Source organism: Moschus berezovskii, chromosome 15 (genome assembly GCF_049115385.1).
Source record: "Moschus berezovskii isolate FMDL1 chromosome 15, NW_MosBer_1.0, whole genome shotgun sequence".
NCBI classification, from domain to species: domain Eukaryota; kingdom Metazoa; phylum Chordata; class Mammalia; order Artiodactyla; family Moschidae; genus Moschus; species Moschus berezovskii.
Genome location: NC_142474.1, coordinates 41,820,679 through 41,846,581, shown reverse-complemented (window position 1 = coordinate 41,846,581; position 25,903 = coordinate 41,820,679). Strand labels below are relative to the sequence as shown.

At 55.2% G+C, this 25,903-nt stretch overlaps 2 protein-coding genes across 2 annotated transcripts in view; one reads left to right on the top strand and one right to left on the bottom strand.

The window, feature by feature from the left end:
* The window catches only part of PYGB (glycogen phosphorylase B), a 33,972-nt gene extending 32,033 nt beyond the window's left edge, over positions 1-1,939 (top strand). Inside the window, exon 20 of the mRNA XM_055431032.2 lies at positions 649-1,939. Within this exon, the coding sequence (XP_055287007.1) occupies positions 649-801 (153 nt within the window). The 3' untranslated portion in view covers positions 802-1,939. The remainder of the gene's footprint in view (positions 1-648) is intronic.
* Positions 1,940-4,031: 2,092 nt separating this feature from the next.
* ABHD12 (abhydrolase domain containing 12, lysophospholipase) overlaps positions 4,032-25,903 on the bottom strand; it is a 64,029-nt gene continuing 42,157 nt past the window's right edge. The window contains exons 3-13 of the mRNA XM_055431060.2: positions 19,792-19,897; positions 16,567-16,686; positions 14,232-14,262; positions 12,806-12,851; positions 10,667-10,796; positions 9,784-9,821; positions 9,271-9,350; positions 8,075-8,157; positions 6,392-6,470; positions 5,611-5,738; positions 4,032-4,668 (exon numbers count right to left, since the gene is read on the bottom strand). Of these exons, the coding sequence (XP_055287035.1) occupies positions 4,629-4,668; positions 5,611-5,738; positions 6,392-6,470; positions 8,075-8,157; positions 9,271-9,350; positions 9,784-9,821; positions 10,667-10,796; positions 12,806-12,851; positions 14,232-14,262; positions 16,567-16,686; positions 19,792-19,897 (881 nt within the window). The 3' untranslated portion in view covers positions 4,032-4,628. The remainder of the gene's footprint in view (positions 4,669-5,610; positions 5,739-6,391; positions 6,471-8,074; positions 8,158-9,270; positions 9,351-9,783; positions 9,822-10,666; positions 10,797-12,805; positions 12,852-14,231; positions 14,263-16,566; positions 16,687-19,791; positions 19,898-25,903) is intronic.

Genomic DNA, 25,903 nt, shown 5'->3' with positions numbered 1-25,903 from the left:
GAGGACCTGCAGCTCTAGGGTGGGCATGCTGGAGCTGGCTTTCCACTCCCGGCCCCGGGTCCCACCTCTGCGTGACCCGCAGGGAGTGGGCACAGCCAGAGGGGCCTCCCAGGAAGACTTGGCTGTTGAGCCTGGGGAGGTGATGGGGTGTCGTAGCTCATGCATCTGGCCAGGGATGGCCGCAGGAGGGGACACAAGCGACGGGGGCGTGGCAGTGTAGTCACTGCCCAGATCGTTGAAGCAGGTTCTTGGACACGGCCCAAGGGGTTTGTATCTCACTGTCCCCCTCAACTCAAGAAACAACTCCTGAAGTCCCTTCCTGAGACAAGACAGGAGGGGGCCTGGGAGGCCAGGTGACCCCAGGCTCAAGGAGGTACCCTGGCTTCCCTTCCAGGAGTGCCCTCCTGGCGCTGGCTGCAGTCTGGGGGTGAATCCCCTCCTGGCAGGGTGTCTGCATCGTGTGCACTCTACCCTGGCGGGACCCCTCAGGCTCCAAACCCCGTCTGCTCACCTGGAAGCTTTCCTGGTGGGGGAGGCCCCCTTCCCAGTGAGCTCTGAGCTTTGAGGGCCTGCCCTCCGTCAGGCTGCCCAGGGCTGAGCGCATCTGGGAAGAGGCCGAGGTCACTGAGTGCCCGCCTCCCTCTTCAGAACCCCAAGGAGTGGACCAAGAAGGTCATCAGGAACATCGCCTGCTCGGGCAAGTTCTCCAGTGACCGGACCATCACGGAGTACGCCCGCGACATCTGGGGCGCGGAGCCCCCTGCCCTGCAGACCCCACCGCCCAGCCTCCCCAGGGACTAGGCCCAAGACTCAGGACCAGCTTTCGTCCCCTTGCTGACTCTGCCTGTTGTTCCCAAGCATTTTACTGGCGCCCTGCTTCTTTCAGTGCTGCTTCCAGGAGGGCTGGGAGGAATCGTGGTGGTGGCTTTGAGGGGCTGGGGTGTGGAGATGCCCCCTCATTGCCTGCCAGAGAGCAGGTCCCGAGCACTGACAGGGCTTGCTCCCCACACACCCCCACCCCCCAAGATGCCCACTCAGCTTCCCCACGGTCTCGTACAAATCTTTGTGAGCTCATATTCAGTTTTGAGCCTCTGCATTCTGGGGTCCAATCAGGTAGCCGTGACAAAGCTTGGGCAAGTGTGTGTTTCTGCAGCACGCGGGCTGGCCATCCAGTCTCTCCCGGCCCAGCTCTGCCTCCTGGCCATGCTGGGAGGGTCCAGTGTGCCAGGCCGTGTCCTTGTAGCTGCCGTGTGGGCACCCGACCCGGAGTTTCCAGGTTGAGCAGAGAGCAGGGCCCCAGGGCAACCGAGGGCGACACTGGGGAGGACACCTGTGTGCAGCACCAGGGACTTCGGGTAGGATAAGGCTGGCCGGTGCAGAATTGATTTTGCTTTTTCGAAAGATTTTTCACAAGAAGTGAAACTAGCTGAGGTCGTTCCTTGTTTTAGCAACAAAAAATAGCACTTTTGAAGTTTATGCCTGGGAAGGCGATGCTGGGGTGTTTTCACTTGAGGTCTCCACCGAGCTGGGTGAGGCTGAACGCCCAGCCCTGTGTCAGGCCTGCACCCTCCCTGTGCCTGTCAGGAAAGAGGCAACAGGACAACCTGATCTGGAAAAGGACTGGTGGGTCCAGAGGGGAGCCCACCTTCCATTCTACTCAGATGGCAGGCTGACACCGGGGATGACGGCTGAGCGGTGGGAAGGATGAAACCAGGGAGCAGGTGGGAGCTGGGGGTGGAAGCTTCTGGAGGCTCTGTACCCTCACATGCTGGACCTGGGTGGCTCGGGGCTCTGCCCTCACCCCACCAGAGCTGGGGGGTCTGCGGTCGCACCCCCAGCAGCCATTGTTGCCCGCCCTTTAGGCCAAGTGTGGCCGTCACTGTGCCCCTCGCTGTCACTGCCTTATGTGAGAAAGCGATTAAACCTGCTTGTGCTCAGATGCTCTAGCCTCTGCGTGTCTCTGCACCCAGGGAGTGTCCCAGCTGGGGTACACCGTGGCCCACCACTCCGGGACTGGGGACAGGACGTTCTCTCACCCAGCTGCTGTGGGACTCGGAGCCCCGTGAGCCTGAGTCATCAAACCCAGCACTGGGAAAACGTCAGCTGGGTGTTGGCGTTTTGGGTGTGAATTGTACTGTTCCTTTGCACCTGTCTTTTGCCACCCACTCCTGGTCCTGGGAAGTGGAAACTCCCGGGGACCAAATCATTCCCCTCCCCAAACTGTATGGCTGCAGGTTAACTAAAAAACCCAGCAGGATGTGAGCTCAGGGCTCAGTGTTACCCAGAGAACCCAAGTGTTGGGGGAGGGGCACCTGGTCTCGGGTCTGGGGCGGCTCCCAGGACACTCGCTTCCACAGGCTGTGACCACAGATCAACAGTGGGCATCTCGAGTCGTTCCTGATCACAGACTGACTTTGTGACTCAACAAAGGGTCAGTCCTACTCCACAGTTCAAGCTGAGCTGCTTGGATTGAGGTAAGAAGCGGAGACACCCCCAAGCAGAGACATGTAGACCTAATAACCTGAAAGGTGCTGAGGGCGGGAGCTACCTGCTCAGCAACTTTGTTATGCTTTATCTTCAGGCTGTCAGACACCTGTAAAAACACTAACAGCTTGTATTTTTACTTTATTTCCTACTTTATCCTCCCCACCCCCCACTGTAAAATCTGAAGCAACTTACACAGACAAAATTTAAAGAAAAACAGGATGAAGACTTGAGCCCAGGCAGAGCGGGCGAAGTGTAGACGATCTCAGATGGCCTTGCTGGTCAGGACGAGCCGGGGACGTGGCTCTGGGCTGTGGGGCTGCCAGGAGCCCCAGTGACAAAACCTGAGAAGCCCCAGGGGGCCTCCCTGGCCACACGGGCTTTGTGCTTTAGTTACATGAAGGCAGTGTCAGGTCAGGATGGGCGTCCCAGAAATCCAAGGGGACGTGAAGCTGAGGGCCAGGTGGCTGAGAATTGACATGGGCAGCTCTAAGGTGTTTCGAAGAGGGTGTAATCTGTTTCTGGGCCTCCAGCCAGTTCACAGCTGCTCACAGGCCAAGGGCAGTCGGGGAGAGAAGGCAAACAGGCTCCTCCCCACACCAGGGAATTTCTGCAGTGACTGGAAAGTGTCAGAGCCTAAAGATCTAGGGGAGGAGGGCCTGCCTTTAGGAGAAGGTGAAAGTTAACTCAGTCGTATCCGACTCTTTGCGACCCCATGGAATTCTCCAGGCCAGAATACTGGAATGGGTAGCCTTTCCCTTCTCCAGGGGATCTTCCCAACAAACCAACAAGGTCTCCTGCATTGCAGGCAGATTCTCTACCAGCTGAGCCACAAGGGAAGCCCAAGAATACTGGAGTGGGTAGCCTATCCCTTCTCCAGTGAATCTTCCTGACCCAAGAATCAAACTAGGGTCTCCTGTATTGCAGGCAGATTCTTTACTGACTGAGCTACCAGGGAAGCCCAAGGAGAGAGTTGGGTAAACTGAAGTCCTTCACCCTGAGACCAGCCTGTACTGTACGGCGTGCAGCCCCCTTGGAAAGCCTTACACCATCCCCCTCTGGGGGTGAGAGGGGGGCGGTGAGTGGGCACTGGTGTTGTGTGTGGAAGGCGGGCTTGGCCAAACGCCACAACCAGAGAGTGAACGAGCCGACACTCCCAGGGCAGAACGGGAGTCCCTGGACTCCAGCAGCCTGAGTTCTTTCACGACTGACCAGGGGCTCCTCCCGGGTCTCTGAGTGAAACCCCACCACCCATCCATCAACACAGCAACATTCAATGAGCTTGTTAACTGCAAGGTTGAAAGGCTCACCCACAAAGACCTGGTTTTAAGAAAATGCCATCTGCCCCAGCGGAGAAGACAAACTCTCCGTGAACACGCCTCCTCCGACACAACACCCCTCCCCGCCTGACCCTGGTGTCTGTAGGAGTAGGAAGAAAGCCCACAATCCTTGGCCTTACAGAGCCACCCCCTCCTCATTTACGGCCGGGTTCTGAGAGTGGCCTGGGAGCCTGGACACCGCTGGAGGCGGCACTAAGAAAACAGACAAACCACCACCACGATTTTATTCTTAAATAAATGCTCAGTCTACGGCCTGGTTAGGCAGACAAGTGGGTGGACACTGGAGGAAGGCAGATCGCTGGCCCCTCCCCGGTGGGGAGCAGCAGGGCGGCCCAGGGAGGCAGGGACACCGAGGAAGGCAAGCAGGGCGGGCAGGGCAGGAAGGGCTGGGGGAGCCACGAGCGTCCATTCTGGGGGGAACAGAAAGAACCCACGTTCGCCCACATTCTCAAGGGTGGTGCCAGAAAGCTCAGCATGGTCCCAAGACCCCTCACCTCCTGCCCCAGGCTCCCCGTGCCTGGCTCAGGAGGTATGGGATCGACTAGCCGATGGCCAGAAAGTCCTGTCACCGTCTTCCCAACAAGGCCTCGGGCTGAGGGGCAGCACGAGGTGGAGAAGGCCACATGCCGCCTCCGTGTGGTCCACAGAGACCCCTGCTCCCCACCACCCAGGGTGGTGCCAGAGGTCTGCCAGGGCCTCCCCGGCATCCGTGTTCCCTCTCCAGGCGCATCTCCGGGGGGCCGGGCTGGCAGGAGGAAAGGGGGATGAGGGCAGAGGCCTTCATGCTCCCGGGCGGCGAACAGCTCAGTGTTGGCGTCCCGGTTCCAACTTCCCCAGGAACTCCCTGGAGCAGAGGAGGACAGCTGTCAGCCAAACCCCTCCAGGCCAGATCAGAGACCCAGCCTCCCACAGTCCTCCCACAGCCCACCCAGGAGGCTGCAAAGGAGCCCTGAGGACCACACTCTGCCTTGAACACCCTGCGAGGCAAACGGACAGGGCACCAAGGGCAGCGCCAAGTCAAGTCCTGATAGGGAGTGCGGATAGGTCACTGCACCCTAATACTGGAGGGGTTCTCTGGTCTACATTTTCTGTGATGTGTGCCTTTTACAGGGAAAAACCACAGTCCCAGAGCTCTTACCATCCCCTCTCAGCAACATACCTTCCGTGCGCCAAGAAACGTCAAAAACACAGAGCTCTGCCCCTGGGACTTCGAGGGCCTCACATACCAAGTGGAGTTCCCCAGCATACATTTCTGTGAGGGCTAATTCCAGCAGCCCAGGCTCAACAGAGGCCCCGCAGTCGGGACGTGGGCTGGCCTGCACCCCCAAGTGGGAGGCAGGGAGTATCTGGTCCATCCAAACCCTTCCCTCTGCAACCCTGGCATCCTCATTCCCAGGCTTGGGACAGGTGGCCAGGTTGCAGCCCAAGTGCCGGCCCAGGAGTCTGGCCAGCACAGTGCAGCCAGGGGCACGGCCTCCCTCCTTGAGGCAGCTGGGGACCAACAGGCATTGGGGGAGCTGGCCCAGACCTGCATCACCCCTATCACACACACCCTGTGCAAGGGCAGTGACCTGACGGGCCTGTGGGAGGGGACAGGGGGGCCTGAGCACAGCAACTATGGTGTCCTCACTGCCCGACTGCACACAGGGGACCGCAGCCCGGCAGGCCACACGTGCTGACACGGGATCCCCATGACCAGCCCAGCACGGCTGTCCCAGCTGCGGCCGCAGGGGCTCACCCAGCTCCCGCACACCATCCTGCGTGGCGGGTGAGGGTAGCGCCTCACCTCAGGATCCGCGGGAGCTCAGGGCTTTTGTAGATGTACTTGTGCCTGTAGCCGAGGTCTGAGTGGAAGGGGATGAACTGAACCTTGAAGTCCCGGAAGCTGCGTGACGGTGCGGCAATGTTGTAGAGCTAGGGGAGGGAGAAGGAGGGTTGGCCCCCGGGGCCTGGGGTGACCCGCCTCAGCCACAGGACCCTCGGGCCACCCCTCAAGACCCTCTCTGTCCTCACCCCGTCTCAAGACCAGCCTTCCTCAGGGGCCCTTAGCACCCTCAGGCCACCTGCCCCGGGATGCAGCGGTAGCCTGAGTGCCCAGGGCAGCCTGACAGCTCTGTCCCCAGGCTGGGTGGGCTGTATGCCTAGATCAAGCCCCATCTACAAGCTGGCTCAGGGTCTGTGGCACCTCAGCCCCTCCTTCCAGCCCAGGATGGCCAGGTCCTAGGCCCAGACCTGTTCGGAGGCGGCCTGGGCCCCCTGCCCTCTAGCCTGCCCCTGCCCCTCACCACCGCCACAGTCAGAGTCAACTCCCACCCTGCTCCCACCCTACTCCCACCTACAGATCTAATCCTGCTGCCTGGCAGCAAAGGCAGATGCAGCAAAAGAAGATGCAGAGGCCCCACAATGAGAGGACGTCCTCAGACATCAGCCCCACCCCAGGGGCAAGAGAATACGTGAGAGTGTGAACCGCCAGCCTCCCCTGCCTTCTCCCTCACAAGGGGCCCAGCCAGCAGCGGGACTCTCTTCCACACCTGCCTGGCCTGAACACAAGTCTGCCCGACGCCCACCTTTCTGCCGAGCTGGAAGGGCACAACCGGGTCGTCCTCGGCGTGCAGGATGAGCAGGGAGCAGGAGATGTGCTTCACACTGCGGGAGTGGGGAGGGAGAAAGGCACTGGATGGCCAGGACGGGCTGGGCCTCCCAGGCTCCCGGACTGCCGGCAGCAGGGGCCAGTGAGGGAGCACTTCACCACAGCGTGGAATGGCTCAAACTGCCAGGTGCTTTTAATACAGAGCTAGCAGCTGATTTCTTAGATGTTTCCATCAGTATCTGTTCTAGGTGACAAGTGTCAATCAAATCTAGAGATCAATTCATTCACCAAATCGGGCCCCTGAATATTTCCTGGAAATTTAAAAACAAAACAAAAAAACTTTGCCAGTACACTATTCTTAAAAAGTTACAAAACGATATTTACAAACTGAGTAACAGGTGGGCCAGGAAACTTACTGCAAATGAACATTACCGGACATCGGCTGGCAAAAGAGCCACCCTCTAATTTCTCTTTTGTGTATATGACATTCAATTCCTGAATGTTTCAAATAAATGAACATTCTCAAGATGGTCACTGAATCCAAACCCCTCAGCAAACCACCTACCGAAGGACAGCCTGTAGGACTGGTGGGCCCTGGACGCTCCTAGCTGCCCCTCACTGAGGCCTCACAGGGAGCTGGTGGACACAGCAGACACCTGCTAGTGGCAATCTCATGCTGATCTGGGGCTTCGCGTGGGCAGCCCCAGGGCAAGCCTGGCACCGGGCAGGACCAGGCCACGGTGTGCACCCAGCCATCTGGCAGGCTGCGCTGCTGCTAGTGGCACACAGATCACCTGCTCACCACATTTTACTCCCAGGGCGAAGTGCCTGCTGGTGTGCAAGACACACTTTGACATTCGACATCTTTTCATCACTTCCACCCACCAAGCTGGTCCTTCTCTTCTCCAACTCTTGAGGCCTAGCTCACATGCTGTCACCTTGGCAAGTATTTGGGAACAGACCTGCCCACCAAGCAGGGGCTCCTGACTTCCAGGGGGTGAGGGACGACCAGCCCCTCAACACTCACACTGGCTCAGCTGGGCGGCAGCCACAGGGTGACTTTCTCACTGTCATCATTTTTAGAGGAAATCCAGCTTATTCAGGTAATTCTTCTTTTAAAAATGTAGATTTTTAAATGCTAACTGAATATTCAGATAAAATTTTTCTTTTTAGAATAAATTAAAGTCCATGAAATAAAGATATCACAGACAATGTTAATTGAACTTGAACGTTGTTCAAAGAGAGTCCTTAAATAGAATATTTAACTTCTGATTTACCTAATAGAAATATTTTTAATATTAACCTTCAGAACATCTTTCTATAACCAAACACAAATCAAATGGCTAAGGCAAAGTCATTTTCTGAACAACGGTTACTCTTGCTGCTTTAACACCTGTTCAGGAGTTCTGGTTTTGACAAATAATTTTCAAGTAAAACAGCTCTATGGACCAAAAGATAAGCTGTTTTCTTATTTCTTTAACTCTACAGTCTTCCCGCCTTCCTTCTTCCCTTTCTCTACCTGATGTTCCCTTTATAGAGATGTGTTGCTTAGAAAAGACCCCTACACGCCCAGAATCCCACTCTCCTTGGTTAACATGACTCAAGATGCTTATTCTGAGGGTTCCTGGGGTTCTTCTAAATTCTCTCCCACAGTACTCACTTTTCATCATTTGCAAACTGAATTCCACTGCTTGTGATGGGATCAAGGAAGAACCAGTCAAACCCAGGGAAGTATCGATAGATCTGGAGGTAACATGTACAACAAGGAGAGAATCAATTACTACACCCTCGTGGGGGCCGGGGTCACCCCTGCTTCCAATCAGGCTGACTGGTGGGCCCAGAGCTGGAGGGGATGGGTGGTAGCCAGGGTCACCCCTTCTTCCAATCAGGTGGCCCCAGAGCTGGGGGGGATGGGCAGTAACATACCTCCACAGGGGCCAGGGTCACCCCTGCTTCCAATCAGGCTGACTGGTGGCCCCAGAGCTGGGGGGATGGGCAGAACTATACCGCTGTAGGGCCAGGGTCACCCCTGCTTCCAATCAGGCTGACTGGTGAGCCCACAGCTGGTGGGGGGTGGGGAGCGGCGGTGGGCCTGCTATCCCTCCCCCACCCTCAGACTCCCAGCTCAAGAGGCCCCAGACTGGCTGCAGGGGATGGCCCACAAACAGGACTCCCACACCCAAGATTCAGAGAACACGCTTCCCACACAGAACAGGCCATAACCCCCAAGAAATTGGAGGACCGTGTGATTCGGGAGAAGAGCAATATCAAAGAACACCCAACGAAGGACTCTTCTGTCTGTAGCAGGCAGCATGAGGTCAGGCGGGCCGACACGGCACCCCTGGACACATAGAAGCAGTGGGAGGAGGAGGAGGAGGAAGCAACAGGACAGAGGGGCCCCCTCTGGGCCCAGACTGGAAACTGAGGGTCTCAGGCCTTGAGGCCAGCCAGTGAGGACCCAACAGCACGGGATTCCCACCAAGGGTTCCCTGGGGTGCCCACCAGCTCCACTCCCAGCCCGCTCTGGGCCCCAGGAGCAGCAATGCCAGGTGGGCAACCTGTGCCATGGGGCAAGGTCTCCTGTGGGTCTAGCTGCCCTCAGACAACCTGACTGTGACCACACCCTTCTACCTGGCACGAAGCTATAAATATCCTGAGTGGCTCTGCAGTCAGGCCAGTGCCCAGAATTAAATGAGAATTAACTTTCAAAAACGTCTGTATTTATTAGAATACTTAAATAATTTTTATGACATTTTAATTTACTTATATGCGTATTTACTCATAGTCATTTTCATATGTTATAGCTATTATTTCCATTATATAAATAAGTCTATCTTTAATAAGCTCTGTACTTGCCACTGAGAACGGATGGCTCTTGGCTTCTTCACGGATATTAGTGAATGGAGATTCCAAGATGAGGGCATCTGGAGGAGTCTCTAGATAAATAAGACCAACAGGGAACTGGGAGGTGAGCATGACACTCCTCACACCATCACCCCCTCGATAGGACCATGGACCCCAGATGCCCACCTGGCTGGCCCTGCCCCTCAGGTCCTCCCCTGGGGTCACGTGAGGGAAGTGGTTTCAAGGGGACCCTGAAAACCATGTCTGCTGAGGCTGCCTGTTTGGAGCCCAGCCCCTGTCAAGGCGCCACCAGTTGCCAGAGAATCTGGGGAATAGGGTTGGGCCCTCGGGGGTCTGCTCAGGCCCCCATTTCAATGCCTGGCTCTCGTCTCACCACCCCACTCATCCACCACCACCCACTTTACAAAAAGCTGGCAAGGCCTGGAGCATAGCTGGCGCCCGAAGAACCCTCCTGCGTGGGAGCCGGGCCACACCCGTGGCGTAGGACCCCACACAAGCGCCTACCTCGCTCACAGAGGCGCCGCACCAGGTTTGTGGCCACTCTGGAAAGAGGGAAAAGTTCAGGTGGATCATGACAAAAACTGTTGCAGACGAGATTGTTCCTGGGGAAGCTAGGACCCGCGCGGTGACGAGTGGGGTTTTGGATGGGGCAGGGGCCTGGCAGCCAGCCCCTTCTACAGGGACTCTGTGATGGCACCTCCATGGCCCCGAGGCACATGCTGTGCCTCCCCTGGAACTGCGCCTGTGGGCTGCACAGCAAAGCCTCAGCTCACATCCAGTCCTACAGACGCAGATGGGAAGGGCCCAGAGTACCGCAGGGCCCAGGGCGGTGGGGAGGCAGCCCCTGAAGGGGGCAGCACCTGGACTCTTCCCAGCCTAGGCCTCCTGCCTTGCCAGGATCAAGCTGGGCAGGTCCAGGCAGACACCCAGAGCGAGAAGGCCTGCTCCCCTCTGGCCAGGGCTCACTCCCAACCAGGAGGGCCAGTCCCAGACACCACCCAGCTTGCAGCCAAAGTGTCCAAAAGGAAGGCAGCAGGAAAATGGAGATGCTGAAGGTCTGGGGCACCTTTACACTGGCCCACATGGAACATCAGAGCGCTTCCTCTTTCAGCAGATGGAACAAGGGAACCCCAACTGCTGCCTCAAGTTTTTAAGTAATGACACCACGTGTGGGCCAAAAGGCCCGTGCTCCTGGACGCACTGCATAGCACAGCCACACTCAGCCAGGCCTGGGGAGCCCAAGTGCCCTGCACTGTGGGGCTTCATCCCTGGCCCCTACCAGGGCAGAAATGGAGGCTTCAGGACACTGGGGGCCTCTCAGGCAGCCTGGGCTGGAGAGTCACCCGTGAAGATCTGCTTCCTCAAACGCCGTGCTGGAAACTCTCACCCGGTGCCGAGAGAATGGCCCCAAATATACACGGGGTTGTCTCCACTTCGCACTTTGATCCAGTCAAAAACATGGAGTGCATCATACGTCATGCCCCGCTCCGACGGCGTTCCTACTGAGTCACCCCAACCTGGGAAAGCAGCATCAAAGAGGACATCATGGTACTGCAAGGGGCAAGCCCCCCTCCACCCGCTTCTCAGCAGAAGGTCCAGGCCATCTGGGGCCTCAAGTCTCGGCCAGGCCAGTTCGTTTCTCCCATCTCCTCAGCCGTCACAATCTCTGAACCCAACCACCACCCTCACCTGAGTCTCAGTGAGCAGAAACAGAGAGGGTGGTTGGACCCGCAGACCCCTGGCACCAACACTTGGGGCTTGGCCAGGCTCAGCCATTGATAGTCCAGCCCGCCCCGGCCTTGAGCCCAGCCCCGGCTCCGTGGCCCAGCTGTGACGAGGCTTCAGGATGGGCAGATTCCAGACTCAAGGCAATGCTGACCCACAAAGGAAGGAGCTCCTAGCATCCTGTTTGCATTACAGAGGAAAGCCAACTAAACTCTGACCTCCCACAGGTCCTTCCCTCCAGATTCTGGAAAAGTCAAATGTGACTGTCATTTCCAGCAGCTCAGCAGTGAGTCATCATCAAATGACCTGAAAGTACCACAAGGCTCATAGCGAGCAAGTCCTGCAACACAAGCAGAACCTAGAGGCAGGAGCACTGCAGGCCACTTCCCTGGGGCGTCCCAGACCCAGATTAGTGAAGAAGCCGGTGCCAGGAACAAGGCCAGAGCGAGGGCTCAGGGCACCAGCGGGGGCAGGGCCAGAGACAGGGAGAAACAGCAGAGACAGAGATGGGAGAGACGGGACAAGGGGCCACAGGCAGAACTCTGGCCTCTTGCACAGCTTAGAAAGGAAGAGACTCAACAGGAGCCGAAAAGAGGAAGCGTTAGATAGGATCTTATTTCAGTTAGAAGTGCAGGAAGGGGAACGAGGAAGAGGGCTGCCCCCTCACTGCCCTGAGGTTCCAGCAGCAGGGGCAGAAGGGAAGGATGAGTCTCCTTTTGGAGTTTCTTCAATCCAGCACCTTTCCCCCAACAGAACACTCTTTCACAAAAGAACCACAACGCACCCTAGGCCGGTGGAATAATGGCCCTCAAAGACGTGCACGTCCACACCTGGAAACCCGTGCCTCTGGAACCTCACACAGCAAGGGCAGTGAAGGGTGCAGAAGGAAAGAGGCTTCCAAGCAGGGGACCCCGAGACAAGACAGTGTCCTGGTCAGCATGAGCCCCAAGCAATCCCGGGTCTTTACGAGCAGAAGGGACAGAGTCAGGGCCAGAGTAATGCACACTCAAGGGGCCACAAGCAAGGAATCAGTGTGGCCTGGAGAAGCTGCAAGAGGCCAGGAACGTGACTCTCCTGGAGCCTCCATCATGTCCACACCTTGACTCATCCCAGTGACTAGAGACTTGGAACCCTGACCTCCAGTACTTCAAGATAGTGCATCCGTGCTGTTTTGGGACATTACATTTGTGGCAGCCGTGGCAGCAGCTAGAGGAGACTCTCCCAATGTGCACACCCTGGCAATGCCAACAGCTGCTGGGTCTGCGGGTGCGAAGTCCTGCCTCCCCCCAGTCAGGGTGAGCCGGACGAGAGGCCTCAGCCCTATGTCCTCTCCAGGCTAGGACTGTCTGAAGCACACATCGCCACCACTGCTGCTCCCCGCTGACACAAAGCATCTTCCTCACGCAGCAAACTGCGGGAGGCACAGAGAAACACCAAGAGACAAGAAGAAGAGTCCCTCTTTCCTGTCTTCGTAACTTCAACAAGACAAGCCCTGCTGAGCATGAAACAGGCCCAATACCCAGCTGTGGGGAAAGTCTGAGTCCCACGAAGAGGAGACAGCGCCTTTGACACGTGAAAGGGGCCGGCAGAGGGTGCGTGCCGGGGTTCCAGGCGCCCGTGCCTCCCCTCTGGGGGAGGATGCACGCAGGACACACTGCCAAGGACCCGGGCCTTCCACTACCTCCACACGCTGACAATCTGATAAGGACCACACGTCATGGCAGAGCCACCAGCCTTCCAGAGTGATACCTGGCCACCCCACACCAACCTCGAAGAGATGGGGTGAGCAAGGAACCCTCACCTCTGTAGTCAAAGGTGACCACGTGGTAGCCGAGGGAACTCAGGACCTGGAAGTGAAAAACAAAAACTGAACAACGCGGCTCCAACAAACCCACCCGACCTCGCTCGGAGAACTTAGTAAAGCCCATCACCTCACCGCCCCATCCTGACGGGACCATCCAAACCCAGATGGCAGCCACTGTGGACACTCAGGAAGGCGGAGGCCGGCCTGAGCAGCAACCCTGCTCTCCGAGGGGCTTGCAGGCTGATGGCCGTCCAGGGGTTGCTAGGGGTTCTGACCACCCAGAGACCCAGGAGGAAGGACCCTGCAGTGTGGAGTCCACACCTGGTGACCCTGAATGCAACCCAGCATTGTTCAGATTTAAGCTTCTGTTGAATTTCTGTTGAATTTCTTTTCTCATTTAAAAGAAAAAAATCTCTCAGGATTAGGTGACTGCTTGCATGAAGTCACTATTCACAGTCCCACCCAAGCCCTGGCTGGGTGTGCTCAGAGCCACGAGGAAGCTGCCACAGACACCAGTGTCACCACCTTGAGGTCCACTCCCACCCCTGAGAAGAGAGCTCACCCGGGGACTCCTGCCCCCACAGGACCTGCACCCTCTGGAGCCACAGCTGTTCAGTCACCCACCCCACCCCTGCCTGGATCCAAGTCGCTCCAGGGAACCAGCCCTCCAACAGCCCAGAGCCATCCACGGGGTGCTGGACGGACAGCAGTGCCCACATGTCTGCCTTGTCCCTCCAGCCTTGTTCCCAAACACAGATCCACCTGAGAAGAGGGCGAGAGGCGTGGTGGCCCCAGACACTGCATCAGCAGCACGTGTCAGCTCGAAGACCCACACACCTTCTGACGACAGCCACATGGCAGGGAGGGTTTGCGTGCCCACTGGGGCCCCGCACCCAGACACCTGCCTCCACCACGTTGGCTGGGAACCTGCGTCAATGGTGCCCTGCCCCTGGTGGACACAAGAAACCCTGGTGCTGGCAGAATTCCTGAGCCACAGCCCAGAGGACAGTGTAGCTCTCGGGTCCCTCAGTGTTCTCCCATCATTCCCTATGTGAGTAAGTAACTTTACAAACAATTGCAAATCACTTTATGCTAACTTGTTAATTTCTGGCATACAAGCCACAAAGTCCATTCATCCTGATCTTGGAAACTATCCCTAGAGGCGGCAAAACTCCATGAGGAGATGTCCATAAAAGGCAAGATGAAAAAGACCGACGATGATTAACTCAGATTATTAGGGGGAACCCCGTTCTGTTCATGACTCCTGGAAAGGACAGCCAGAGGCAGCAGGTGAGCAATGCTCTCTCTGTCCACACAGAGATGGATGGGTGCTCCGTCCATCTGTCCACTGCATGGCCTCTTCGGGGTGCCATAAGCTAAGGCCACTGCTCGCCATCGGATGCCATGAGCCAACCTCACCTACCTTGTAAAGTTCCACCCGGTGGTCGCCGCCTCTAGATCGTCAGAGAAAGGAAATAAGAACAGCTGTTAGTGCATCTTCTAAGAAAGGAGGCCCAGGATGAACACTGCAGCATCTGGTCACTTAGAGCCTGGTTCCCAAATCCATGTGGGAGGGTGATGGACAGGTCACCTCCTCCTCAGGGCACCTACATGGATCCCAGCTGGCCTCCACAGTATGGTGCCAGGCAAGGGACCATCTGAGCACTGTGGGGATGTTTCTTAATTATTACCTCACCTCTGGTTTGACTAGGTGGCAGAACCTAGGAAACACAAAGGCCTCATGGCTCCCCAGTGTCAAGGACCACAGGTGAACAGAAGGGAGGCACGTCCTCACTAGCACGTACACCACAGGAATGGGCCACAGGCACCTCCTGCCTCAACCTCCTCATCCACAGAGCCACCGCCGACCCTCAGGGTGCTCCTCCGGCTATTCACACCCCCACCACCTGGTCATCTGGCTCTTCCCCACCTGCTCCTGACGGTCTGCTGCTGTGCCTCCCACCCTGCCGTCCTTCCACACACGTGTGCCCATGGGCAGATGCTGGGTCAGAGGTGCCATCGTGATCTGACAGCTGCAGAGAGCCTCCCAGGCCCTCACCGGCCGCCTCATGCCCACCCCTCTCCAGGTGAGGCCTGTCTGCCTCTGCCTCCCACTTCCTGCCCAGATGCTGTCCGGCTGTTCCCTGCAGACACCCCGAGGGGGCCAGGGCTGCCTGATGAGTGGAAAGCGCATCAGTGGGCAGGCTCTCCCTCAACAGACTTCTCCACTCTCTCCCTTCCTCATAACGAGCATTTGGGCCATTTCGGGTGTGTGTGTCGAAAGAGAAAGTGTCCTCAGAGGAGGCGAGAAAAAGATGGAGGAAGAAAGCCAAAATAACCCAGAAACAAATATCAAAGGGCTGAGTTTCAAGACTGGAGAGAAATAATGCAAAATGCATAAACTTTGTCATGGTTCTTGAGCATAATGGGGTCTCGGGGCATCCTTGGGGTCCAGGCCTCAGGAAGACATGGCTGCTGCCATCCTGCCTGGACAGGGTGGCCACCAAGAACTGCACGCTGTGCTGTTCTTGGGGGCGTGGGGGGAGGCGGGCAGCAAACCTTCAGAGTCACAAGATGCCTTCTATCCTGAAGCTACAGACAGACTCTGTCCTCTTTACCACGTGCCTGGCACTCCTCACAAAGAACGCCCAACTTCCCTCATTTATAGAAACAGGCTACAGGAACTGTTTGTAGTCATTTGCTCTTTGTAAAGTGGAAGAGAAACCCGCCGCCGCTTGTCCCAGACAACAGTGAAGCGGGCTGCCAAGTGCGTGCTGAGTCAGCAGCTCAGCACTCCGCTCTCTGGGCTCAGGGTGTCCTGGGGGCCACGTCCTGGACATCCTGCTGACCCTCTGTGCAGCCCCTCTGCCCAGACCGCCCCTGTGGCCTGCTCTGTCCCCTTGCCAGCTCTGCCTGTGAACGGACAGGCCTCAGCCCGGCCCCACAGAGCCCGCCGGCTCTCGTGCAGATTCCTCTCAACAAGGCCGCTGTGAAGGCTGGAAGGAACCCTCTTTAAACAGTGGGATCCAAACCTGCAAGTCTGAAAGACGTCCACTGAACCTGCCCTTGAAAAGCTCCCGGGATGACCGTGGGTAAGGACGGCTACACGGGGACCCACTTCCTTGATGCCCCAGTGGGATATGCTGGCATTGCCGCCTCAGGGCTGGAGGTACCTGGCCTAGCAGCACGGCAGGGAAGCACCCAGGACAAGTTTGTCCCTGACTGCTCGGCTGGGGTCTCTTCGTGTGACCCCCAGGAAGTGTGCCTCCCCTTCCAGCAGGGCACACCTGCCGGTGAGAAAGTGTCCTCGCCCCAGGATGGCAGATGCCGGATGCGCAGGGGTGACTTTCCGGGCACACCATGGCCTTGGAGGATCTCAAAGCCTCTGCTCAGGGGCCGGGTTTCCTGTCCGCTGAGAAGCCTGGGTCCCTAACCCAGGAAGAGCGACACCCCCTGGCTGAGGCTCTGGGTTGCTCAGGCAGACACAGCCACCTCCATTCTCACCCCAGGCACGAGCTTCTGACCAGGGCTTTCTGGACACAGCTGCCAACCTCCACTCAGCCGGCGGTTCCCAAGCAAACAGGCCCGGCCCACCTGGCATGCAGCCCTGCCCTGCAGCCCTGCCCTGCTCTGGGCCTGTGGGAACAAGGGTTCACAACTGCCTCTCCCAAAGCCCAGACGAGCCCTGGCTTTCCTCGAGCTCTCAGGTTGCCCGTGCCCAGGTGTGCCCTCTCTCCCTGCGGCAGGCCCCTGTTTACCTGGTGCCCGCGTTCCCATGCAGGTACAGGATGATCGGGTGGCTGGAAGACAGGGCATCCTCGTACCACATCTGGTCCTTCCCCTGGGCATTCTTCCACCAGACAGCGGGGACCGTGTGCCTGGAAGCAGCAGCAGAGGGGAACAGCAGGTGACATGCCCGCAGGCAGGATGCCTGTGGCTCGGGACAACTGAACAGAGAGCAGGAGGCTGGGGGGGCAGATCCCATGCTGTGAGGGCAGCGTCTGGCAGCTGAGGACATTTTCTGACTCGCAGAAGGGCCCTCTCTTGGCCCCAGTAGCTTGCCCCGGCAGCAGTGATTCCGTCCATAGAAAGGGGAAGCCATGAGAGGTAAGACCCCTTCTAGCTGGGTCAGAGCACGGAATGGGCACTGAGGCTGTCCCACATCCCCTCACACTCGCCCATGTGTATAAGCTACATGAAACTGCACCCATGAGTACACAGGACAGTACCGTCTGTCATACGTGCGAATTCAGTTAACACTGGTCTTTACAGGCTGACTGGAAGCCTGGCTGTCCTTAAAGCACCATTTCTAACCCAGAGCCTGTCCACAGCCATCTTGGCATTAGACTCACCTCTGCAGGAAGTGTCACAGGCCCCTGTGGGCAGCCCAGATTCTTGCACACCTGGCCAGGCACGCAGACACTCGGTCTATGTGGCCAAACTCTCCTTCAGAGAGGTGCTCTGATTACCGTTAACTCAGGACACATCAAAGTTCATCACTGGGGAGGGTCTGATTTAACACATTTTTTTTTTCCTGTAAATGTATTTGTTTGTGGGAAGCCTTAAAAACACTGTATGGCTGATTTCTTCTTCTCCAGGTCTAAGTGCCAGCATCTCGTTTCTGATGTGTGTCTCTGATCTGACCATTTCACAGGATCGCATTTTGGGTGGTTCTGACCACTGCAATTACCACTCTTACAAACCTGTGAGACAGAAAGGTGCACTTGGCAGATGCTGGGAGCTGATATGCCTCCCCGAAACTGGGAGCTCTGAAAAAGGCCCTGCAGCTCTCTGTCCCTGGGCTCTGCTCCTGCCAGGCAGAGAAGGAGCTGCTCCCCCGGCTCCTTGGCCGTGGGAAGACCAGGAGAGGCGCCAGGGAGGGCAGTTGGTGAGTGGAGCGGCTGCCACCCAGGGCCCACGCTGCCGTCAGCATGGCACTGGGTATAGATGTGGGTGGGCACAGGCGCCCACCTGCCCACAGTGGTTGTCGTTCCCGGAGACCCACATGGTCATCACCAACACGACCTTCATGGGTAACTGCCCAGATACCCATCCTGTCAAATGACTGTTCTGCTTGAGGAAGAAGCCTGGCTCAACTCACGTCTTCAAAGCACAGATCCTAGTAACCATAAGGAGAGCCGCCAAGTCCCCCAGACAGCTCTGAATGAGACGCGCAAGCTTCTGACTGAAGACGGACATGTAGAGCAGCCCACATGCACACACTAGCCCTGAATGCGCCACTGAATCACACCAGAAACGACCACAGACAATCCCTGCCTCAGCCACTTGGAACCAGAGCCTCCCTCTTATTTCTAGGTCTTCACCCAGGACGCCCTGCCTCACACAGGGGAGCGGTTCAGAGCACTTCCCTCAGAAGCTCCTCCTGGGCACAACGGTTCTCCTGAGTCCAAGGAGCAACTCGGAGCTGCTCCTGAGACAAAGAGATGTCGCCATGGGAAAGTCGGTCCATTCTGGTCCCACTGATTGGAAACACCCATTCGTCCATGGGTGTACTAAATCGTACTCTGAAGAAAAGCCAAGAAGTCACAGAGCTTAGATCCAAACCTAAATTTATGGCTAAAAAAAGTAAATAACTAAGAAAAGAGCAAACGCCACCACCACTGTCAGGGCCTGAAAGGGCTGTGCGTGAAAGAGATGTAACCGTTTTCAGCACCTGGATGGGCCCTTCTGAAAGGTTGTTGCTGAACCACGAAAAGACGCCAGGATGCTTGGCCTCTGGAGGAGAAGAATTCAATCTGGGGCCAGAGACGAGGCTTGATCACTCAGAGCTTTTGTGCAATAGAGTTTTATTAAAGTATAAAAGGGGTAGAGAAAGCTTCTGACATAGACATCAGAAGAGGGCAGAAAGAGTACCCCCTTGCTAGTGTTAGCAATGGAGTTCTATACTCTCCAATTAGTTATTACAAAGAATCAAAAGAATGTCTGGAGGTTGTAAAGACCTCACTAGACCTACTCCCATAATTTACATTTTAAGATAACAGGATTAGCCAGAAGGTTTTTTCCAGAGACTGTCCTCAAGCAGGATACATTATTGTTATATAATCCTAAGGAATGTAGAGGAAAAAAAGTTTGTCCTTTCTTCCTCCTTGAGAATTCCAGACCCCTCTCTCCTTGGGGACCCCTGGAATTCTTATCACCTAGCCTAGGAAATGACTCTCTCACTTCTCTGAAAGACAGGTGTGGCTCAAGCCTGTTCTCATGATTCCATGATACAGTCTCTTTTCTGGCTTTCTTTTCCCCTGGAAATATGGCTTTCTGTAAAAACTGCTAGGGGAAGCATGCTGACTGAAACCACCCACCCTGGCCAGGTACCATAGAAACCATTTGCGTGAGTTATTTTACAACAGGAGGTCCTGGTAAGAAACACGGAACTAATAAGCCACCACTAACCAGAAGAGTTCGGGAAAGGTCTAAACCACGTGTCCAACCACTGCCCAGAACCCTTCATGCTGGCATCCATCTTGGCAAAGCAATGAGTGCGACCCCAGGAAGGACTCTCAGTGACAGTGATTAGTCAGAGACAACCCAGAAACTAACCCCATCACCATAAAACCCGAGACTGCGAGCCACGTGGCAAAGCAGTCCTCCCGCGTTCCCTTTCAATCAAGTCTCTTGCTTTGTCAGCTCATGAGTCTCCTCAGACAATTCATTTCCAAGTGTTAGACAAAAGCCCACTCTTGGGCCCTGGAAGCGGTCCCCCTTCCTGCAACAAAAGCAATCTGGTTTACAAATCCTTTGCTGTTTGAAAACCTGAGAACAAGAGTTGGTGCTGCCGTCTAGTGCTCCATTATCATGGAATCTAGGGGAGATTTTTCCTTTGAAAACAGATAAAGATAAAAATGGACAAGCAACAACAGTTTCAGAGCCTGCAGTCAGGACAATACTGGCCACGCCTCACAGGCCCTGCTACCTCAAGGCCACACTGCCAGCATCTGGCCCTATAGTCTGGGGCCAACACTCACCAGACTCCAATGGTTACGTCTTCCTCTGGCTGGAGGTAGTAATTACAGGTGTGATTCAAACCTTGATCCTGCGGTCTTTTCAAATCAATGAAATAGGGAACCCGCACTGTGGGGGACAAAGAGATGGAAACAAGGATTAGGGGGAGTGTTACTTTGCCAACAAAAGTCTGTACAGTCAAAGCTATGGCTTTTCCAGTAGTCATGTATGAATGTGAGAGTTGGACTATAAAGAAAGCTGAGCGCAGAAGAATTGATGCTTTTGAACTGTGGTGCTGGAGAAGACTCTTGAGAGTCCCTTGGACTGCAAGGAGATCCAACCAGTCCATCCTAAAGGAAATCAGTCCTGAATATTCACTGGAAGGACAGATGCTGAAGTTGAAATTCCAATACTTTGGCCAGCTGATGCGAAGAACCGACTCACTGGAAAAGACCCTGATGCGGGGAGAGATTGAAGGTGGGAGGAGAAGTGGACAACAGAGGATGAGATGGTTGGATGGCATCACTGACTCAGTGGACATGAGTTTGAGTAAACTCTGGGAGTTGGTGATGGACAGGGAGGCCTGGCGTGCTGCAGTCTATGGGGTCACAAAGAGTCCGACATGCCTGAGCGACTGAACCGAACTGAACAGACCTCCCTGTACACAGCAGAGCTGAAGCTCTCAAATACTTTCTTGAACCCTAATGCCTGGGGCACTGGGTCCTGCAGTCTCAGGAGCAGGTGTGGGCAGGTATATCTACAGATGCTTCAGTAAGGGTGAGGTCCAAGCGGAGACCCACTGAAGGTTGTTCAAGGTGTGACAGGATACAAAGGAGGGAAGAACAGATCCTTGGGAGACCTGAGGATTGGCCTGGCCATGAGAGAGGCTGGAGAAAAGAAGGCTGAGAACCGAAGGCTGGGGCCAGGGTGCTGGGGGAGGGACTATGGGAAAGGTGATAGAGGGATGTGTTGTTTGGACCTGTGGCCACAGAATGTGGGTGTGGCCAGGCGAGGGGGACACTGAGGTTTCTAGTGCTGCCACTGACACAGTGAGGCCCAAGATGAAGCATGGGTGCAGGACGTGGAGGAATCCACAGGACCCAGAGCCCAGGGAGAGTGGAGGGAAGTTATGGGGACGAGACAGCAGCTACTCACAGAGCCCTGAATTTACAGGGGACCTGACAATAGGGCAATGGCTGACGGACTGTGGTGTACCCACCGATGGGAAGCCCCGGGCCTTCACACAGAGGCAACCAATACCCACAGATCTGGAGGAACCTCTGTGAATTACAAGTAGGTGAGAAGAGCAGGGAAGGAGGGTAAGATCACTGTGATGCTGCTACATGATCCCAGGTCGTCAGTGAACAAACAGGCCACACCAGCGTCAACACCCAGTGCAGCCTGGAAAACACAGAGACACACGCCAGGCTGTGAATGGGAGTTTAAAGGTGTATGTGAGGTGAAGCATATCCTTCTTGTATGAAAAAGTGAAAGTCACTCAGTCCTGTCCGACTCTTTGTGATCCCATGGACTATACAATCCATGGAATTCTCCAGGCCAGTATATTGGAGTGGGTAGCCTTTCCTTTCTCCAGGGCATCTTCCCTACCCAGGGATCGAACAAAAGTCTCCCACATTGCAGGCAGATTCTTTACCAGCTGGGCCACCAGGGAAGCCCAAGAATCCCTTGTATACCACTGCACTTTTAGTCCTTGAGGTGAACACCATCTTTCAAGTTCTATTTAGTTGAAAAACAAAAACAAAACAACTCAAACCTTGAGATGGGATTTACTCACATTATAAAATGGCAATTCTCAGAAGGGGTAGGCACAATTGACAGTGTGGCCATGACTTCCAGCCAGTCTCACCTTCAATAATGAAGTCACGCAACTCTGGTTTTCTCTGGTGAAGGGAGTAGTGTCCTTGTGTAACCTACACGGCCACGTGGCACCACAGCCCAGCATGTCCGCCTGCCACACTCTTGCCTCCTGAGCCCAACTCCCACCCCAGGGCCTCTGCATTGGCTGCCCTGAATGCTCTGTCCCCACAAACCTGCATTCCAACTCTCAGTTCCTCACATGTCCCCATGGCTCAGAAAACGTTCACTGAAGAAATGAAACAGCCAACTGGTGAGGCCATGGGAACACCTACGCACTCCTTCCCCTGGGGCTGCTTTTGAAACTTCAGCTTCTTTACCTATCTCTTTCCCAAGAAGCAGGCTACATTTTAAAAACTTGAAAACTGACACTCAAAGAAGGTGGCATCTTACTTGCTGGCGCATGTTCCCTGTACTCCGAACACTGTCGCCGAAACAGGAGGGTACGACCATGACCACAACGCTTGCTCAAGCATGTATCACATGGGGCGATCCTGGGATCCGCACCCAGGCGACCAGACTCCACATTCTTGACTACTTGATAGGAAGTTGGGACAGTAAACTGGTTCTGGTCCTGGTGGACCCTGAATGCTCTCCAATTGGGTCCCCTCAAAGGACAGTAAAGTCCTAACCCCAGCACATCAGAAGGGGACCTCAGCTGGAAATAGGGTCTTCACAGAGATAATCAAGCTTAAGTAAGGTCATTTGGTGGACCCAATCTAACACGACTGGTGTCCTTATCAAAAGGGGGAATCTGGATACAGGGACAGACAGAGGGAAGACCACGTGAAGTCCCGGGGAGAAGGTGGTCCTGCAATGGAGGCGGGGCGGCAGTGATGCAGCTACAAGCCAAGGAATACCAGCCACCACCAGAGGCTGGCAAGAGGGAGCCCAGAATTTCAAAGCTCCAGAACTGGGAGAGAATACATTTCTGTGGTTTTAAGCTCCCCCATCTGTGGTGTTCGTTATGCTGTGAAGGGACCAGCAGGCCTGGAAAGGTCTCCCTGGATGCATCTCTTTCAGATGCAGGCGCTGGCTCCTGCCACACCCTGACTGCTCCCGCTGGGCAAGCCAAGGCTGCAGCACCATGTATGACTGGGGGGAAATGACTGATCAATAAAACTCTGAATATGCCCAACGAGCCCAGATTCAATCAACTCTACCCCCGAGGCTGGAGATTCCATATCACAGAGGAGACGGTGCTGCCAAGGGCACTGCTGTCAGGTCTGGCGAATTTTGTCCCAAAAAAGGTGGCCACATGGTTTAGTGTCACCCCAAAGCTCCAAGGGCTCCCCACCAGTGAAGAGTGTCTTCCCGGGATCAGCAGTTAATCCTGAAAGCTTCCACGGCCGAGAAATCTAGAACCAAGATACTAGACTCTGCTCTGAAGTGAAGTCACTCAGTTGTGACTGACTCTTTGCGACCCCGTGGACTGTAGCCTACCAGGCTCCTCTGTCAGTGGGATTCTCCAGGGAAGAGTACTGGAGTGGGTTGCCATTTCCTGCTCCAGGGATCTTCCCAACCCAGGGATCAAACCTGGGTCTCCTGCATTGGAGGCAGACGCTTTAACCTCTGAGCCACCAGGGAAGCCGACTCTGCTCTAGGACAGGCTTATTCCATCCTCCAGTTCACTTCCCTTTCTATTTTAGAAATAACCATGGAGGGGCTTCCCTGGGAGCTCAGTGATGAAGACTCTGCCTGTCAATGGAGGAGAGGCGGGTTCCATCCCTGATCTGGGAAGATCCCACATGCCATGGAACAACTAAGCCCGTGCACTACAACTACTGAGCCTGTGCTCTTTAGACTGTGAGCCACAGCTACTCAAGTCCACGTACCTAGAGCCTGTGCTCTGCAACAAGAGAAGCCAGCACAGTGAGAAGCCCGCACACCACAACTAGAGAGTAGACCCCACTCGCCACAGCTAGAGAAAAAGCCTGAGCAGCAACAAAGACCCAGCACGGCCAAAAAAAAAAAAAAAAAACAGGGCAAAGGGTATAAATTAGTGCAGAGGTGCCCCTGTATGCCTCCCAGCTGGCTAACAGGAGGGATCTGGTCAATGCTGGGGAGAGACAGCCCAGACAGTGGTGGCCAGGCCCGAGGAACCACCTGGCCACTACTGGTAAAAGCCAGTAGGACTGCTGCAAGGGAAGGAAATGGGGTCAAGGGGTGCAGGGCCCCAGGCTGGCCTGAGGAGGGTCTGGGACCTGCCTGGGCTGGAACTTGGCTCAATCCTGCAAGCCTCCGTGTGGCCTCAGTCCTCAGCCTGTGACTCTAGGATGACCCATGCTCCCAGCCCCTGCGTCCGCCAAGGACACAGCACTGAGCACGCCAGCAGCCCGAGGTGGTGGGGCAGGAGCTGGCAGGATGACCCAGCTCCACATCGCTGTCAGTTACAAGCTCCGCTGCACACGGAGGTCAGTGCACAGCCAGCTACCCAGCACATAGGCCCGGGCAGCTTCCAGAGCCAGGCCCTCTGGGGTCCCCTGCTTTCCTAGTTGTGTTATCCACTGAGCATACTGTCATTTATCAGCAACCACAAAGGTCACGGGGATGATTAAGAAAGGCATCTGCACAGACATGCTCAGTAAACAGTGAGTAAATACATGAACGAACAGAAAACAACTAAGTCGGCCATCCTTTAGATGCTGGTAGGGTGGTAGGCCAGAACTCCTGGGCTTCAGGGGACATATCAACCAGCTGAAAACTATAAACACTGAGGCTACGCCCTGTCCCAGGCACTGAGTAAAGAGCAAAAGTGAAGAGGGGGGGTGCCAACAAGGGAAGGGCCCTCCCAGCTGGGTTTTATCAAACTCCAGCAGCCTTGATGGACTCTGGGCTTCCAAAGAAGGAAGAGATAAGGAAAGGGATCAGGGGTCACCAGAATGGCCAAGGCGAAGGAAAGAGAGGAGGCTGAAGGATGGCCAGTCCTTGAAAGCTGTAGCGGACAGGCTGTTGCATTAACAACAAAGTAATTCAGATATTAACTCTAATCTCCAAAAAAAGGCCCAGAGCGGTGTGCAGAGAAGAGCATTTCTACACCAGCCTCTGAATTGAAACACTCCTTCCCGCAGGGAGACAGTTCTGGATTCCAGGGCAAAGACTTCAAGAACCCTGACATTGCTGGGGGCAGGGAAGCTGACTTTTGAGTGTGGGTATTGCAAAGCATGCATGTTTATGTTTACATGTACAGATACACACACAAAAGACCAACAGGAAACAGACAGCAATGTGAAAGCAATTTTCTCTCAGCAAGTTTCATTTTCTTCTTCGTGCCATTCAGAGCTTTTCAGTTAATTTTTTGTTTTTAAGAAAAGTCATCTATTTTTTTGTTTATGAAAAAAATATATTTAAAGGAGAATAATGCCTTAAATCTTAGATGCTATCCCTTTGTCTAATGCTTATTTATCTGATTTATAGTTTTAGTTTCAGATAGATTTGTTACAAACTTAATACTTTAATCATGTTTTGGGCTCAAAAGATGGTTCTACTTCCTTCAACGTCCAGATAGAAACCCACAGCTCACGATTCACACCGAGAAGAAGGAAGGTGCCCCAGAACACACAGGCCCTCCAGCAGCATGAGGTGAAACTACCACATTACTGCCCAGATGAACCCACCTCTACAGGGGAGGGGAGGGGCCCTGACAGCTACGCCCCCCGACAGCAGGCACAGGGAAGCAAGGAGTTGGGGACAGTCGTCTCGCTGCAGGGGTGCAGGGTGGCCCTGCCAAACCCTTCTCTTCTGTGCCCGGAGCCCGAACAGGAGAATCCAGGAACATCCTGCCATTTCATTAGGAAATCAACAGTGCAAAATTCACAAGCTGCATCCAGAGTGACCCCAATGATAGAGCTAAAGAAAATCAACTCAATTCAGAGAGCAGCTGGGACCACAGTGAAGCAGCCCAGAGGGCAGCAGGCCACTGGCTGCCAAGACGCCTACCCAAGGTGCCTGGAGGTGCCCGGAGGCCTGTCCTGTGGGAGGGCTGGGCAGGGCTGACTCTAAGATCTGTTATCAGGAAACCTGCAGCCTGTGGCCTCATGTTTGCATATAACCCAGACTCTCTTCCATGCTAGGTTGACTGGACACTTAAGGGACATTACAGTCAGAAAAAGAGAGCTTTCTTGATTTTAGTATGTTGTGAGCCACATCCAAGGTAAGGTACAGCGGCTGCGCTTTGCTGGAGCAGCTGTGAAGAGATATTCCACGACCAAGGTAAGGGAAACCCAAATAAGATGGTAGGTATTGCGAGGGGGCATTTGA